Source organism: Mandrillus leucophaeus, unplaced genomic scaffold, assembly GCF_000951045.1.
Source record: "Mandrillus leucophaeus isolate KB7577 unplaced genomic scaffold, Mleu.le_1.0 Scaffold567, whole genome shotgun sequence".
Classification (NCBI taxonomy): domain Eukaryota; kingdom Metazoa; phylum Chordata; class Mammalia; order Primates; family Cercopithecidae; genus Mandrillus; species Mandrillus leucophaeus.
Window position 1 is genome coordinate 824,266 of NW_012106108.1, and position 19,375 is coordinate 843,640.

Sequence of the window (19,375 nt, forward strand, 5' to 3'; positions counted from 1 at the left end):
TCATTAGCCACTCAATTACACCCTCTATTCCCTTGAATTCTACCAACTCTAAAGAGGACTCTATAAACCACATTTTTACGCTGGATCTACTTTCTGGGGAATGGCAATTAAATTTCATTAGCAGCAAAAAGTTAGACATCCTTTTCCATATTCATCACAGAATAATCTGTCTTCCATGAAGCAGAGTTGCTGAATGAAATGTTTGAGAATCAATCTGGTGGGAAATTGTTTATTTCTCAAATTGGCCCAATTCTCATTTTTAAATATTCCGACACTTCTCTCTTCAGGTAGTTGCCCTCATGGTCAAAAATCTCTTATATGGAGAAATAATTATAAGGTCACATAGTTTGTCATAAATGGTTTCAAATGGTGTAACATCTCAAAGTGTGCATTCCAAATATTTCATGTATGGAATAAATAAAAAGAAGCTTCATTTGGAGCCTTCTCATCTTTGTCTATCGTCTTAATGATGTCTAAGAACGTGTCTGTTCTACATAAAACCAGATACCTGATTTCCAGAAAAGTACTATATTATTTCATTTAGTTTTGCTAGGCATGACCAATAAAAGCACTTTATTAAAGGATCTTTTGCCTGACCCACTTATTCCTACATTATATTCAAAGTTTACCCTTCCCCCTCTAGCCACACTGAACAGTAGGGACTTGCTCAACTGGATCATTTTCTTTCTTGTATCTTTGACTTTGTATGCAAGAGTCTTTCCAAAAAGCATGTCCTTTTCTTCACTATTTATGTAAATATCTACTTTTCCTTCAAAACTCTGATCAGATTCCTTGTTGATGATGTGTTCCCTAATCATCTCCTCCTAAACACACACACACAAACACACACACATAGACTTAGCTTTCCAGTCCTCCAATAATACTTCATAGACTAGCTCTTTGATTAGAATTATTTGTCTATGCTCTCTTTTCTTATCAGATTTTGAGGTCTTGGAAGTCAGAGTCCATCATTTTTTCATCTTTGGATCCCAGGACCTAGGCCCGCACTGCCATGGTAACAGGCACTCAATGTGCATTTATAAATAATCGATTCAACTAAACATGCTGAATACTGTAAAAATTATTCTTAAATTCTGAATAATACGGACTCTCCTACACTGAAGTCAGTATCTGTGACTATAATGACCAGAAGTAGATAGGCTATCTTTTAAGTTCAACTTTTAAAGTTTTTCATAAGACAGAAGTAAATCGTAAAATTCCTAACAGAAATAAGAAAGAAAAAGGGCACCTGAATTTATCTGCCAAAATTAACTCATACTTAGAATAGAAAGAATCTTAAAAAAAAAAAAAAATGAGAGGGCGGGGCACAGTGGCTCTTACCTGTCAGCACTTTGAGAAGCCGAGTTGGGCAGATCTCTTGAGGCCAGGAGTCCAACACCAGCCTGGACAACATGGTAAATACAAAAAGTAGCGAGGCATGGTGGCGCCTGCCTGTAATCCCAGCTACTTGGGAGATTGAGACCTGAGAATTGCTTGAACTCAGGAGGCAGAGGCTGCAGTGAGCTGAGATTGTGCCACAGTACTCCAGTCTGGGCAACAGAATGAGACTCTGTCTCAAATATAAATAAATAAATAAAATAAAAAGGAGAGCAAATTGAGTAAAATAAGACTTTTCAACTAAATTAGCTCCTGTGACTGTTTTATAAACAAATCTTAATGGTTAGTTTGCAAAAGAGCAAGGGCAATTGAAGTTAGCAGAATTAAGGGCTGAAAAGCAACATTGATTATTTCAGTGGGTGACTAGGGGAAGACCTCAGCAAGGGAAGTCAAGAGGCCCTAACCCAACCAATTTACAAACACTCTAAAATGCCCACATTATGTTTTGCTCTCTTTTTAGCTCATTTTAAACTGAGCAAGCATTTTTATTTTAAAAACAAACAAAAATATAAACCAAATTATAAAAATCTTCATTTAAGTTACCTAACATTTCATTGTGCTACTGCTTTCTTGCTTATTACTTTTCTAATAACCACGAGGGTTTAACTTTCTGTTATGACTATTAAAATGATTTCACTAAGAATGTGCCTGGATGCTTGAAAAAGAGGAAACATCATTTGTGAGTTTCAAAACAGAAATATTTGACAAGTATATGAAGGAACGCTTGGAAGCATTCTTGGAATTAATTTTTTTCCTATCTCCTGCATCCCCAACCACCAATTTAAAAAAAAAAAAAAGCACTTTGGGTGGAGTTAAGAACTCTTTTCAAATGTTAAACAATAACTGGAAATCCTGAAAATGTATTCCCTTTTATCAAGTAGGAAAATGCTTTAAAGTCTCCCCCCACCACTGCCACCTTTCTTTTTGCTAAGAATTGTTTCGCATGATATTTACTCACTGGTTTCTATTTTGAACAGAAAGTTCAGTTATAACTGCCTGAAATATAATGCCATCTGTGTTTATTTTCCCTTCTGAAACATGATTTTTCCCCCCAAATATAACAAGTACCTGATCCTAATAACCTAGATACATGTATCAACTTAACTAATTCTTCACTGTAACCAGCGGTGAAATTAAAGATTTAGAACGTGTACCATAAAAATGTGAACTTCATTGCAAATGTAAATCATATCAAGTATATCTATACATTCAAATATTTAAAAATATTCTGATTCATAAGTAGTTATATGTATTTACCTGGGTGGAGGTAGCTATGGAATGAGAAAGAGTGCACAACACACCCCATGATATAGTTAGTGAATCAAGAAATAGGCCAGGAGCCAGATGACCAAAGTCACAGAATCACTTTGACTTCACATTTTCCAAATCTATACTCACACCTCTACCTGGGACAGCAGCATCTAGCATGTGGAGACCGTTTGAGGAAAAAAAAATTAAATGTATTAATAATATATTTTAAGTTACTTTAAATACTGTGAAGTAATATGCCACCGTGAACATCATTATATATTTATATTTGAGCTGATAAGTTACTGTAAAAAATCATACTGACAGTTTTCTAATGTAAAAAGTGGGCTTAATCTCTTTTCTACCAAACCACCCATGAAGAAAAATTCAAACGTTTTATTTGGAGCTTATTTGCATTTCAAAGAAGGCTTAAATTCCACACATGGTTTTTTATTATAGCTTGACATTTCTTTCACATTTATTATAGTGTTCAAGAGTATCCCGAAGTATGATTTTTTTTTTTTTTTTGTATTCTCAGAGTCATTATCTCTAATATCAGCCTCAACACTGATTCTAGAAAGTTTATGTGGTGCCAGGTTTTCTATTCTCGGGAAATGGAGGATGTGTAACAAGCCGTCTCAATGGACACGTCCCTAAAATAGCCTGGCACATATGACTTAGCGCCTAATGTTTCCCGTTTCCACTTGAGCCTTTGTAGGGCATGAGTTAAACAGAACATTTCCCAAAACACCATGATCCTGACTTGAAAAACAAGAACAGAAGACAGAGGCACAACCACTGCTGCTAACTGAAAGCCATGGGGATTTTGACTCAAGAAATTCTTATGTTCCTAATTCTCAACCTTTTATTTCTCAGTTGTGGATTCCTCTCTTGAGGAACTGAGAAGTACAGACTTTTCCTGCCATACAGCCCTGGAGGCAGGTCCAGATTCTGTATTTCCCTTTGTCCAGAAGCGGCTCTAAAATAAATTTCTAATTTGTTACAAGGAAATGCTTCACAGAGTCTACATGTATATATTTCATTTGTGTTTTTGTGCCTTGTTGTTTATCACTTTGCATTACCCGTGCCTAGTTTGTCCTAGGCTCTAAACCTGTTTCCTGAAGTTGCTGTATATGTATTATGTGAGAACTGACATTTCATGTCTCATCTGTTTTTTATTCATAACCTCTCTTTTTCCTGACATCTACTGGGTATATTAAATTCATACATGATGACAGAATAAACTGGCTATAATTAAATAACAAATTTTAACTTGCACAAAACAGACAAAACCATATCACTGACGATGTTACAAAATTATCAATAAAATGATGCCTATGTAAAACATTATTAGAGTACACAAAACAAAACAATAAAAGAATAACTCTTTTTAGTTCCTTTATAGTGAAGGCAATTTATTTTGTATATTATTTGCATATTTTGTCAAACAACATAGTCCATTAGATAGTGATGTGCTAATATCTCCAGTAAAGATTTCAGGTCAGTAACCAGTCTTGAAATCTCTTGCCCACAACTATCACTTAGTACTTTTAAAAGACATAACTGGACAACTGGACAAGAGGAAGAGCATCAGTATTGCCAAATTTGACTAATACTCACGAGAGGATATTCCCAATATAAGCGTAGTAGGAGCAACAGTAGGGTGTGGTTCCATCACAGCAGTAAGATTTGCAATCTTTGCCACACTGAGCAAGGCAATCATCTACAAAACAAAAACCATTTGTGAGCAGTTATAGTTGTAAAATCACAGTTTCAGGAAAAATTATGCTATTTCACATCTTAATCAGCCAATGACCACTCTTTAGTGGTTTTAAATCTTCATTTTTGTCCTCAGAATTTAAAAACATTCGTAAGGATCTAAATTAGCCTCCCTTCCCCATTAGACTCTAACCTGTAAAGACAAAGACAATTCTTGAATCTTCTACACCAAGCACCATAATTGCTAGTCAGGGTTAGTTGAATGAGATAATGAAGGAAGGAATTAAAGAACAATTAAACTACTCAGTCATTGGATTTGTCCATAGAGTTTTTATAATAAATTTTAAATGATAAAGTCTTCTTGGCCAAGCAAAATGGCTCATGCATGTAATCCTAGCACTTTGGGAGGCTGAGGCGGTGGATAACTTAAGGTCAGGAGTTCGAGACCAGCCTGGCCAACATGGTAAAATCCAGTGTCTACTAAAAATACAAAAAGTAGCTGGGTGTGGTGGTACACACCTGTAATCCCAGCTACTCAGGAGGCTGAGGCAGGAGAATTGCTTGAACCTAGGAAATAGAGGTTACAATGAGCCGAGATCATGCCACTGCACTCCAACCTGGGCGACACAGTGAGGCTCTGCCTCAAAAAAAAAGAAAAAAAAAAGTCTTCTAACTTTAGGGTCTTGTATTCTCAACTGAACTCAATCAATAGAAGGTTTAGTGGTATGAATAACACCAAAAAGGAATAATTTCAAAATGATGTATATTTTCCATGATACTACATTGTATGCTTTCCTTTTTGTGCCATTTTTTACCTGTATAATTACAGTTTGCATACATGTGGTAACACAATGAGTCTGCATCCTGTAAATTCATTTGGATTAAAAGATGATTGGTTATAGGAAGAAATCCCCATAGACAATATTTTGTAAACAATTAAGAGTTTACTTAATGTCAGATTGAGGAATCAGTAAGATATAAAACAGTACTATGTGAAGGAGGAAAAGTTATTTTCTGAATAAAGGATGAGAAATTACTATTTTTTCCATATATTTTACAGCAAGAAAAATTATACTAAAAATGTTGGATAAAAATTACTCTAGCTTTTAAGTATTCTTTATTCCACCTAAATGATTTATGTTTAACAAGCTAAGGTTGTCACCGAGTTAGTCATATAAGTTATGATGGATATATAAGTTTCAGATACATGATTAGGAAAACATTAAGTACAGTCTGATAATTTAGGTTGTACATTTAAGAGTCACAAAATAATCCATTTCCAACTCAATTCCTGAAGGTAATATTAATTATTATATAAATTATATAAAACTTTTGCTTCCCTATCAAAGCCATAACATTAAAAGTACAAAATATTGTATTTATGTCTACATGTCCATGTAACTGATTTATCCAGAAAGGAAATTTTACGTTGCTTTTAAATCACTTCCCTGCTAAGATGATACTTTACAAAGAGATGTGATTAGAAGATAGCAAAGTTCAGTCACCATTAACAATTATGCATGGCTTTTGTGGAACAAATGGAAAAATTCATGTTTCCTTCCCCTCAGTTTTATTTTTACATGATAGGTAGTCAAACATGACCCTTGAGGCTTACCTCTGGATTGTGGTAAGAAGCAATGAAAACGAAAAATAATTACCTTTGTGAGATTCAGTAAGTACTTAAGTCCACTTCTAAAATTTGAAAACAGAAACACGATCTAATGATTTAGATACAAGGGAGAAGCCAATATATTGACAATAAATGCTTTTTGCAGAGTACAACACACTTTTAAAGGCTATTTATTTTACAGTTTTCTTGGTGAATTTCCATAGCTCTCATTTTTAGTGCTGTTTAATTTATTACTGGTCAGTTATCTGAAGGGCTTAGTGGGGATGTTTTGCTTCATGTTCTTAAAAGCCATTCAACGTACACCTACAGCCATCTGATCTTTGACAAAGTCAGCAAAAATAAGCAATGGGGAAAGGACTCCCTATTCAATAAATGGTGCTGGATAACCAATTAGCCATACACAGAAGAATGAAAATGGACCCCTATCTTTTACCACATACAAAAATTAACTGAAATTGATTAAAGATTTAAATGAAAGACCTCAAACTATAAGACTCCTGGAAGAAAAGCTAGGAAACACCATTCCTGACATCAGCCTTGGGAAGGAATTTATAACTGAGTCCTCAATAGCAATTGCAACAAAAGCAATTGACAAGCGGGATTTAATTAAACTAAAGAGCTTCTGCACAGCAAAATAAACTATCAACAGAGTAAGCAAACAATCTACAGAATGGGAGAAAATATGTGTAAGCTATGCATCTGACAAAAGCCTAATATCCAGAATCTATAAGGAACTTAGATAATTGAACAAGCAAAGACTAAATAATCCCATTAAAAAATGGGCAAAGGACCTGAACCAGACACTTCTCAAAAGAAGACATACAAGCAGCCAACAAACACAACAAAAAAATGTTCAACAAGTCACCAATCATCAGAGAAATGCAAATCAAAATAGAGCGCTATTATTGAAAAGTCAAAAAAAAAACAGATGCTGGTGAGCCCGTGGAGAAAAGGGAACACTTATACACTGTTACTGGAAATGTTTTTTTTTTTTTTTTTTGAGACGGAGTCTGGCTCTGTTGCCCAGGCTGGAGTGCAGTGGCCGGATCTCAGCTCACTGCAAGCCCTGCCTCCCGGGTTCACGCCATTCTCCTGCCTCAGCCTCCCGAGTAGCTGGGAGTACAGGCGCCCGCCACCTCGCCCGGCTAGTTTTTTTTTGTATTTTAGTAGAGACGGGGTTTCACCGTGTTAGCCAGGATGGTCTCGATCTCCTGAACTCGTGATCCGCCCGTCTCGGCCTCCCAATTAGTTCAACCACTATGAAAAGCAGTTTGGAGATTTCTCAAAGAACTTAAATCAAAACTACCATTTGACTCAGTAATCTCATTGCTGGGGTATATATCCAAAGGGAAATAAATCATTCTATCAAAAAGAAATGCATTTGTACATTCATCACAGCACTATTTGAAATAGTAAGGACACTGATTCTTCCTAAGTGTTCACTAATAGTGGACTCAGTAAAGAAAATGTGGTACATATACACCATGGAATACTATGCAGCCAGAAAAAAAAAGATTAAAATTATGTCCTTTGCAGCAACATGGATGAAGCTAGAGGCCATCATCCTATGCAAATTAATTCAGGAACAGAAAACCAAATACCGCATGTTCTCACTTACAAGTGAGAGCTAAACCCTGGGTACTCACGGACATAAAGATAGCAACAGTAGACACTGGGGACTTCTAGAGCGGGAAGGAAAGGGAGTGGGGAGAGGTTGAAAAACGAACTATTGGGTGCTATATTCAATACTTGGGTGACGGGATCAATTGTACCTCAAACTTCAGCATCACAAAATATACTCATGTAACAAATCTGCACATGTACTCCCTGAGTCTAAAATTAAAGACGTTGACATTATTTAAAAAATAAATAAATAAAAGCCACTCTGATTGTGAAAGAGCTAATGTCCCCACTATTCTGTCAGAGTAGGACAACCAATGTGTAAGTAACTTCATGGGTGCCCTTTGAACTGTGTCCAGGACAGTGACATCTTATTAAACTCTCCATCAATATCAAAGATTCCATTGCTACCATTGTATTCCGGTGACTACTCTTATAAAGACATGGTGTTATCAAAATATTTTGAGCCAACGTTACAGGAAACCAAGCCCAAAATCTTGTAGCCAAGCAGCTGGATTATACCTGAGCAAACATCTGGATCATGTTACACATTGGTCATTGTTTTTATGGCATTTTCCATGCTCTTGTCTACTTCCCAGAATTAAACTACCCAAAAGGGGAGATTTAACAGGATGGCAAATACATTTACAATCACAGCCTCTCCAAAATGAAATTTCAACCACACCTCAAAGCCTTTTTTGTGTTAGTTGCTTTCTCTGGGATATTTGAGAATAATTTGGCAAAGATCAGTTTTGGTGCCATACAGGAGCTTTTTCTCACTGGAGAAAGAACAGACCATTCCAATTTGTCTCCAGAAGATAAATAATATTACATCTAATGTCCAAGTTAGTATCCCTGAAAATCAGCCAATTTAAACTTTCTTCAATGACTTTTTGCTGAAAGGTGTGGTCTGGAAGAAGGTTCCCCAGCTCACCCGTGCCTCCCAACTCACCCTGCCTCCCACCTTAAGGAAAGTGCAGAACAGGAAAAGCAGTATCTGGCTTGAAGCGCTTGCTTAGAAATGGCCCTTGCAAACTATAGCTAAGATAAGAGAGGAAGGAAAGGGAGGGGACAGAAGTTACTGGCTGAGGCCCGGAAGGTAAAACCTTGACCAAATCCTGTCTTTGTAGCCTGCAGTGGGAGTCAGACAATAATATTGACACTTCACTGGGTCTCCTTCCAAAAGTAACTCTATAGTACAACATGATGCTTCAGGTATAGAAACTTTGTTCTTATTTGTTTAGCCAAATAAAATGTGAATCTAATGCATTTGCTTCGGGGAAAATAATTTAGATTATGAGTAGTGCATCTACATAGATTTTTGTCCCATAAAGCTGGCAATTCATTTAATAGTATGAACTCGTTCGATTTCTGGGGTGTTCCAGCATCTAACCTCTGCCCTTACTTCCAGCCATACCTCTTAGTTGCAACCAAACTGAAATATCCTTTGTTGCATGTAGAGATCTTGATTTTTGCCTTTGATCCCACGATATCCTGCTATATCCTACTCCATCTCGTTTGGTTCAGGGCGTCTCCATTTTTCAAAGGTCTAGTTCCTTCAAGTCTTCCTCAATTCAGTTTTCCTGAGCAAATATTGATTGATCTTTTTGCTGAACAAAATAGACATTGTCCTCATGAAGTTTACTCTTTTAAGCCAGCAATAAGGTTTCTTCTTTGAACATCTATAGCACATGATTTTACCTCTCCTATGACACAACCTTTTATACCTTAAAGTAATTTATGATCATACCATATTTCCCAGAGAAGACTGATAAGAACATGACCTCTTATGGCTCAACATATCTCAGTAAGTAATAGTTGAATGAATATGAAAAGCATAAAAAGGCCTCTGAATAAGAAGTCCAGGAATTGACACCAAAGAACTTACTAGCTAAACACTTCTTAGCAAAGATAATAAGTCAACTTAGCACTGGCTTACAACGACTTTGTAGCTTACAAGAGAGGGATTCCAAAGAAGAGAAATGAATGGACTGAAAACTTTCTAAACTAACCACCCTTGTTGCTGGCCAGCTTTGCTGATTTCCTGAGCCCTGAGGAGCTGGGCATCTGCACTGGGGAAACAGGTGGAGGGGGGAGATGTGTAAAGCAGAAGCTTTCAGTTTACCAGAAGGAATATAATAAACAAACAAACAAACAAAATTGTGGTTCAAAGGAGTGGTTGAGTAAGTGTGAGTGAAAGTATTCAACACTGCCGAGCAGAGGCGGTGAAAAGCATAAGTGCTTCGAAAGAACTAATAAAGAGATTTTTTCAATAGAAAACGAGTATTAATGCAATTGACTCTGTTAATCCCTCCAATTCTGAAAACCTTATATAAGTTTAATAAAAGAAATAAATGTTGTAAACAGATTAAATGGAAATTCTCTTCATTTAATAGGAAGAACTTATCCTACTTTTATGAATTTCCATATTAGAAAGTCAGCGTTTTTTCCTGCCATAAAACATCTTTAAAAGGGTAACTCCTAGAAAGCCACTATTTTGCATTTCAATAAACAGACTGAAAATGTCCACAGAAGTTATGGTGACTCTTTTCTAGCAAGGTTGAATGAGAAATTCAATTCTTTTAAAGCTCAGGTCCAACGTTGAAGAAAATCATTTCAGTTGCAATATATTTTTGAGTATCAAAGGTAAACTTCGGTGCTATGTATACATTTAGTATTGGAGGCTCATGGATGAGCCTGCGATTTTTGTCACAGGACGTTAGAGACACAAAAACATTGTACAAAGAACTTTGCTTTTAGCTTGCATTGTTTTGTGAATATGAACGAATGCAAAGACCACGTGTGTAAGACACTTTATACCTGAATAACCAATGCAAGGCCATTTGGGGCTCCATATTAATCACAGAACAAGAAAACTCACTTTGCTTAATTATTAGCAGTTCTTACTACAAATAATTAGAAGGGAAATGAGATGTCCTTCTCTTATAAACAAGTGTTTATCCAAATCAACTAACACAGATTAGACCCTGGGTGAATTCAAGCTTCTCAAAAACCTGTGTTTGACTTCAATCCTATAGCTCAGTCTACTGCACTTGTAAATCTCCCAAAGAACAAAAACAAAGCTCTAAGTTTTTTTTATTCGTAAGAGGGAAAACCAGGAATATTAAGAAAGCAGAAGATGGAGAGTCCACTGCCTACCCTATCCAGATAAGTTTATTTGGATGTAGTTTACTCTATCCCGAGTCAAATCCCCTAAACACGAGACTGCTATTTCCAAGGTGGAAAGGGAAAGAAAAGAAATACAAAAAGTAAAAGGAACAAAACAAAAACCGCGTGAGGGTGGAAGCGCGCGGGTTTCTGCCATCGCTTCTCAGAAAAGGCAGAGGCGTCTGCAAAGGTCCTTCTGCAAAGGTCCCAGTCCGTCCAGCTCAACCCAACTTGGCCCGGATCGTGACCCAAGCCCTGCCCCGAGCCTCTGACCCTCTCCGCCGCCCTCTGTCACTGACCTGCGTAGACAAAGAGCAGGACCAACTTCGGAAGCAAGACCCCTGGACGCACGGGCAGCCTCGGAGCGTCCATCCAAGCCGGTGACCTGAGGTTGCGCGCCAGAGAGAGGCTTGGAGCGAAGGGAGAGCCCGGAACCGGAGGGAATGGGTAGGATGGAGGACGATCAGATGGAGAGAGCAGCGCTCCTGAGAGCCGGGTGGAGCGGAGACCCGGCCATTGCCTAGGGAGCCTTCCAAGGGAGCCCGGGCCGGGCGCGTCCCGGGCCAGCGAGTGCGGGACTCCGCGGAGCTGGGGCGCGCGTGGCCCGAGACGGGCTGCGCTGGGGGCCCAGGTCTCTTTGTCTCGCCCCACTGCGCTCAGGCGCGGGGAAGGCTGCCACTCCGGCGTCCTTGGCCACCCAGGCTCACATTTCATCTCCGCGGGTGGCAACGACTCCGGGCAGGGGGCGGGGGTGGCCCCGACTCCTCCCCAAGCTCGGGTTCTTCCTTCTAAAGAGTGACTAGAGGACCAAGAAACTTTTTCTAACCCCTTGCTTTGGCGATTGCTGTGGAGTTCAACCTGCTCCTTTTTAGCCCGGCCCTCCACTACAGTTTTTCCTTTCAAAGCAATGGATGAACAACTTTGTTTTTTATCTTTAAACAAAGGGAAGGAATTTTCAGGACTGAAGGTATTGGACAAAGAGTGACAGCGACGAAAACTCAGGATTGGGAAGTACAGAAAGTGTATGGCATCTCTGCTGAAAGCTGATAAAATTTTTATTATTTTTTCCTGTAAATTCAGGAAAAAAAAAACCCAAACAAACAGTGCACATTGTCGTTATGATTTTGACAATGTTTTGGAGTTACTGACCTATGCAATTAAACAAGAGAAAGAAAAAGATTTATAAAAAATGAAAGCTAAATTGTCATTAGCAAATGAAATATGTGTATACATGGAAAAATCAAAGTTAATCAACAATGAAGTTCTTGTTTAGAAAACCAATAGTTTTCTTTCCTGCAAACAAAAATCAGAAAGTTCTCAATGTCATGCATGAAGAAAAAAACAAAGATGTGAATAAGTAAAGACATACTTTTTTTCACTAAGAAATTTTAGTAGCATAAAGACAAGATTCCCCAAATTATTCTATACATTTAGAAATAAAATTGATCTCAATTTAAAAAATAACATGATTTTTTTCAAACCAATCTGATTCTAAAGTTTATGTGGAAAATAAATATGTAAGATTATCTATTTAAAACAAGAGTAATGCATGGGAATAATGAATGGGATATTACATACAATATCACCATAATTAAAACAGTTTAGATTAACATTGGAATAGATAGGCTCAATGAAAGAGAAAAGGGAACCCAAAAGTAGACATGAGTGTGTACAGCAATTTAATTTATGGTTTAAAGAAGTATCAACATAAAGTAGTAGGGGAAATGATGAGTTACTCAGTGAAAAGTGTTGAGACCATGAATAGCCATCTGTGGAGCCTTATCTTTTTACATCAAAATCAGTTCTATATGAATTACATATTTAAGATAGAACTATGCAAATGTTAGATTAAAGAATAAGAGCATAATATTCAAATATTTGTGGAATAGGGAAGCCTTGTCTAAACATTATAAAAAACTCAGAAACCATAAAATATTGACCAACTTGGCTAAATAAGAATTAAAACTTCCAGTTGGCAAACATTTAACTGGCAAAAACATTTGCAATGCAAAGATGCAAAGTCCTAATCTCATTATTATACTGAGCGTAAAAAAATCAATAGGAAAAACAACCAAGAGATAACTGAGGAAGGGTATTAATAGATACTTCATACAAAACAAATAAATATAAATATAGAAATCAAATTGACAGTGAGACATCACTTTTCATGTCTCAAACCAACCAAACACAAAACCAAATGAACTCTTAAGGGAAACAATGTGTTTACATGTACGAAAATTCAAATACACATGTACTTAATTTAGTCAGTTCTCTTCCGGGAATTATTTCCTATAAATACACTGCTGCAAGGGCATAAGAGAGTGGGAGGAAACATCACCCCCAAAATAAACATAAGCTAAGCTCTTTACTGTGTTTTACACCTTGGTAAAGGCCCAATCATCTACCACGTTCAAAAGAAGCCTGATCAGTTCCACCTGTTTTCTCATCCTCACTGGCCAATCTGTCACCGAGTTCACCTAATCTGTCCACCTAAACGCCAGTCAAATGCATTTTAAATTATCCTCTATTTCTGCCCTAATCTAGACTTTTATAGTCTTTATTATATTCAGTCTCCCTGCCTTCAGAGATGTTTGCCAGGCTGAAGCTGGAATATTTCTTCTTAAACTACAGATTTAATCATGTTTACTCACCTGGTTAAAACTCAGTAGCATCCTGTCGCCCTTAGGTTAAAATTCAAACATTTAATCCAGGGTGTTCAAGGACTTCTTCACTAGGTCCTGTCGTTCTTATATCCTGATCAAAACATTCCACTGGGAAGCACAATTTCTAAATAACTGGGACAATGGTTGGAACCTAGAGAAAATCCCAGGCATACAAGCCCTTTGAGTCTTGAAGGAAGAAGATACAGACGGAAGTCAGTGTTTGCAGAGCTGAAGAATGATATCCAGCCTGCTTGGAATAGAAAAATGATTGTCTTTGCAGATGAGACTGAATACAGATCCTTGAGGGAGACTGGTAGCTGTGATAGAAGAGGGACTTCTGCCGCCCACTCGTTGACACAGATCCGGAAGAGGCTGGCTGTTGCCATTGAGCCCCATAGGAAGTTGCAGTGTTGGTCAGGATAGTCTCTTTCAGCTTACTTTTGAGAATAGAAAGACTTCTCATACAGTTCAACAGATTGGTCGAGCAAGCTAGCCTGCAGGTCTACCTTCTAGAGTTGCTACCTTGAAGTATGCAGATGCTCAGGAAACCAAACTCAATTGACATGGAAAGGCAAAGAAAGATGGCAAGCCATTAAAGAAATTGTGGGAGTTAAAAGAAAGGCTTTGAAGGAAAAAAATATGTATATACAAATATGTATGGAATGAGAAACCTTAAGAATCAACATCAGAGGAATTAAAAGAGTTTCTGGAAATTAAAATAAATGTGATTTGAGGTTTTAAAATATACAGAAAAAAATTATAAAATAGTCACATTAAAACAAAAAAACAAAAAAAACAAAAAAACACTTAGATTGTTAGATCAGGCCAGGCATGATGGATAATGCCTGTAATCCCTGCACTTTGGGAGGCTGAGGTGGGTATCACTTGAGGCTAGGAGTTCAAGAACAGCCTAGCCAACATGGTGAAACCTCGTCTGTACTAAAAATACAAAAAATTAACTGGGCGTGGTGGTGCGCGCTAGTAGTCTCAGCTCTCAGCTATTCCGGAAGCTGAGGCAGGAGAATCGGGAGGCAGAGGTTACGGTGAGCTGAGATCATGCCACTGCACTCCAGAGTGAGACTCTGTCTCAAAAAAAGACAAAAAAATTGTTAGATCAAATAAAGAGCATTTTTCATATAACAGAGAAAAAAACACAAAGAAATAGAAACCACGAATAAAAATATAAAAACCCAAAGAATGGGAATAATGTGCAGGCTAATAGTTTTCAAAGAAACAAAAAGTGAAAGAGCAAACATCAAAGAAATAATGTTTTAAAAATTCTGAGCTGTAATAAAATTTGAATTTTCAGATTTAAAATGGTGAGTTAGTTCCGAGAAATTTTTTGGAGACGAAGCACAAATATGTACATATCTTAGAGACCAATTTCAGCACGTATAAATTTAAAATCATATACATTTTCATATATAATTTTTATGTTTGCTTGAAAAAGAGAATCTGACAGGCATCAGACTTCCCATTTGCAACCTTGGAATTTAAGAGAGTGAAACTATTTTTAACCCACTGAAAGATAAAGAATGCAATCCAAGAACCCTCTTCTAAATCAGATTTTATTAATATTTCTGTCCACTATGACATCTAGAACAATGTTTATTACAATTAAAAAAATAGTTTACGTGTACAACAGAGGTAAAACAGTTAAGTAAATTAGGGTATATGTACATTATGAACTGATATCTAATGTTTAAAATTATTGAAAAGATCTTTAAGATATATAGTTAAATAAGAAACGGAGTACAAAATGATCTCAACGGTGGAAAAATGCAGATAATGTTTTCATCTTCTATTGAACTTTCTTTTTCCCCACTTTCTTCCTGGGTATCTCTTTTTTAAAAAAAGTACCTGTGAATGATGTATATGCTGACATTTTAAATGCTTGAAGATGATTAAAAAGCTATAGGTGAAATACGACAAGTAAGTAGTTTTAACTTACAGTTTCATTTAGGACCAAAAAGTTAGAATAGGACAGGACTCCACAGATTGTCTAGGTCAGTTTCCCAGTTTCTTATGTAAGAAGACTAAGGCCAAATTACCAAGTCAGTTAGAGGCAGGCTAGATCCCATGGCAAGAGGCCACATACCAGATTTTGCCATGATGTGGTAGTGTGTGTTCAGGTTTGATGATAATCCCCTTTTGAGTTCCCTGACCTACATTTCTCTCTTCCAATAATGTATTTCACCATATAGTCAAACAGATTAGTATAATATCTTATCATTAATTACGTATTAATAAATACAACAAAAACATTTTATGTACACGCAAGGGCTCTACTTGCATGTCTGTTCTTCATCTTCATTTAATGACATGTGAATGCCAAGGGAAAAAAAGTACTTATACGGAAATATGCAAAAAACTCAGAAGAAAACAGGAAGAAAAACTGTGAAGAAAAGGGGAGATGATTTAAGTGTCGCATTTAAGGTGTAGAAGGAATATCAAATGCTTATTATGCACCAAGTCCATTTCTAAGTTCTTTAAATTTATTCATGAATACTCTCTCAGTGAGGTAGATACTATTATTATCACCCCTATTTGAATGAATAAAGGTATTGAGACTGAGAGTGGCTAAGTAACTCTGCCCAAGGTCACACATCTAAGTGCCATGAGAGTGTGTCTCCAGAGCAGACCTTCTACCCCTAACCATCAAATGTAAACTGCCTTTCAAAATAGCTTGCTTGGTTTTGGTGAAATTTAACATTCTCACTTTGACTATGTAAAAAACAGAAGATAACACGTTCCTATGACCTTTCTCAATAGCAATGATTTTATTAGCATCAATAATGCTTTACTGAGGCACCTCCTCTGTGCAAGACCTACCATCAAGTGTAGGATGGTTTGAGGAAACAACTTTCTTTTTTTTTTTTTGAGACGGAGTTTCACTCTTGTTGCCCAGGCTGGAGTGCAATGGCGCGATCTTAGCTCACAGCAACCTCCGCTTCCTTAGCTCAAGCGATTCTCCTGCCTCAGCCTCCCAAGTAGCTGGGATTACAGGCATGCACCACCATGCCCGGCTAATTTTGTATTTTTTTAGTAGAGACAGGGTTTCTCCATGTTGGTCAGGCTGGTCTTGAACTCTCGACCTCAGGTGATCTGCCCGCCTCGGCCTCCCAAAGTGCTGGGATTACAGGCATGAGCCACCACGCCTGGCGGAAACAACTTTCTTTTTAAAAAACGATTTCAACTTTTATTTTAGATTCAGTGGGTACATCTGCAGGTTTGTTAAATGGGTATATTATATGGTGCTGAGGTTTGGGATTTGAGTGATCCCATCACCCAGGTAGTAATGAACATAGTACTCATATTTTTCATCCCTTGCCTTCCCCTTCTAAAGTCCCCAGTGTCCATTGTTGCCATCTTTATGTTCATGAGTACCCAATATTTAGCTCCCACTTTTAAGTGAGACTATGTGGTATTAGGTTTTTTATTCCTGTATTAATTCATTTTTAATTATGGCCTCCAGAGACATCCATGTTGCTGCAAAGGACATGATTTTGTTGTTTTTAAATTTTTTATGGCTGTGTAATATTCTGTGGTGTATAAGTTCCACATTTTCTTTTTCCAATCCTCCACTGAAGGGCACCTATGTTTATTTCATGTCTTTGCTATGGTGAATAATGCTGCAATGAACATATGAATGCATGTGTCTTTTGGTAGAATGGCTTGTTATATTTTGACATGGATATATTCCCAGTAATGGGATTGCTGGGTCAATGGTAGTTATGTTTTAAGTCTTTTTATTTTTTCTTTTGAAACAGAGTCTTGCTCTTGTTGCCCAGGCTGCAGTGCAGTGGCACAATCTCAACTCACTGCAACCTCTGCGATTTTCCTGCCTCAGCCTCCAGAGTAGCTGGGACTACAGGTGCCTATCACCACGCCAGGCTAATTTTTGTATTTTTAGTAGAGACAAGGTTTCACCATGTTGGCCAGGCTGACCTCAGGTGATCTGCTTGCCTTGGCCTCCCAAAGTGCTGGGATTACAGGTGTGAGCCATCACACCTGGTTTATTTTTTAAGTCCGTTGAGAAATCTCCAAAACGCTTTCCACAGGGACTGAACTAATTTCATTCCCATCAACAGCGTACAAGTGTTCCTTTTTCTCTGCAGTCTCATCAGCGTCTGTTGTTTTTTGATTTTTCAGTAATAGCCCTTCTGACCGGTGTGAGATGATATCTCATTATGGTGTTAACTTGCATTTCTGTGATGATTAGTGATGTTGAGCATTTTTTATATGCTTGTTTACTGCTTGTATGTCATCTTTTGAGAAGTGTCTGTTCATGTCTTCTGCATATGGCGAGCCAGTTATCCCAGCCCCATATATTGAATAAGGAGTCATTTCCCCATTGCCTGTTTGTGTTGACTTTGTCAACGATCAGATGACTGTAGCTATGCAGCTTTATTTCTGGGTACTCTATTCGGTTTCATTGGTCTATGTGTCTGTCTTTGTACCAGTACCATGCTGTTTTGGCTACTGGTAGCCTTACAGTATAGTTTGAAGTTCGGTAATGTGAGGCCTCTGGCTTTGTTCTTTTTGCTTAGAATGACTTTGGCTGTTTGGATTCTTTGTTGGTTCCATATGAATTTGAGAATAGTTTCTTTCTAATTTGACGAAAAATGACATTGGTAGTTTGATAGAAATAGGATTAAATCTGCAAATTGCATTGGGCAGAATGGTCATTTTAATGGTATTGAGTCTTCCAATCCATGAACATAGAATGTGTTCCTATTTGCTTGTGTCATCTATGATTTCTTTCAGCAATGTTTTGTAGTTCTCCTTGTAGAGATTCTTAACCTCCTTAGTTAGATGTATTCCTAGACATTCTATTCCTTTTGTCACTGTTGTAAATTGGATTATGTTCTTGATTTGGCTCTCAGCTCGAACTTAATTGGTGTATAGAAATGCTACTGATTTTCGTACATTGATTTTGTATCCTGAAACTTTACTGAAGTCATTTATCAGTTAGTTCTAGGAACCTTTTGGTAGAGTCTTTAGGCTTTTTATAGTATAGAATCACATCATCACTGAAGAGAGATAATTTAACTTTCTTCTTTTTCTCTTTGGATGCCTTTTATTTCTTTTTCTTGCTTGATTGCTCTGGCAGGGACTTCCAACACTGTGTTGGATAAGAGTGGTGAGAATGGGCATCCTTGCCTTGTTGCAGTTCTCAACTTCCAACTTTTGCCAATTCAGGGATATTGGCCATGGATTGGTCATAGATGGCTCCTATTTGAGATATATTCCCTTGATTTTTAGTTTGTTGTGGGTTTTTGTCACAAAGGGATGTTGGATTTCATTGAAGACTTTTTTCACCCCTGTTGAACTGATCATATGGTTTTGTTTTTAATTCTGTTTATGCAGTGAATCATATTTATTGATTTGCATACATAGACCCATCCTTGCTTCCCAGGAATGAAGCCTACTTGATTGTGGTGAATTAACTTTTTGATGTGCTGCTCCACGTGGTTTGCTAGTATTTTGGTGTGGATTCTTGTGTCTGTGTTCATCAGAGATAGTGACCTATAGTTTTCTTTTTGCACTGTATCTTTGCCTGGTTTTAGTATCAGGGTGATGTTGGCTTCATAGAATAAGTTAGGGAGGAGTCCCTCCTACTGGATTTTTTGCAATTGTTTCAGTACAATTGATACCAATTCTTCTTTTCACATCTGGTAGAATTTGGCTGTGAATTCCTCTGATCCAGGTGACATGGTTTGGTTGCTTCCCCACTCAAATCTCACTTTGAATTGTAATAATCCCCATGTGTCAAGGGCGGGTGGGGCCTAGTGGAGATAATTGAATCATGGGGGCAGTTTTCCTCATACCATTCTCATGGTAGTGAGTAAGTCTCATGAGATCTGATGGTTTTAGAAATGGGAGTTCCCTTGCACAAGCTCTCTTGCCAGCCACCACATAAGATATG

At 37.5% G+C, this 19,375-nt stretch overlaps 1 protein-coding gene across 3 annotated transcripts in view; it reads right to left on the reverse strand.

Moving 5' to 3' along the window:
- CYYR1 (cysteine/tyrosine-rich 1) overlaps nt 1-11,631 on the reverse strand; it is a 119,202-nt gene extending 107,571 nt beyond the window's left edge. For all 3 annotated transcript variants that reach the window (XM_011998313.1, XM_011998312.1, XM_011998314.1), the window contains exons 1-2: nt 11,083-11,631; nt 4,267-4,369 (exon numbers count right to left, since the gene is read on the reverse strand). In XM_011998313.1, coding sequence (XP_011853703.1) covers nt 4,267-4,369; nt 11,083-11,497 — 518 coding nt within the window. In that variant the 5' untranslated portion in view covers nt 11,498-11,631. The remainder of the gene's footprint in view (nt 1-4,266; nt 4,370-11,082) is intronic.
- Between the last annotated feature and the right edge of the window lie 7,744 nt (nt 11,632-19,375).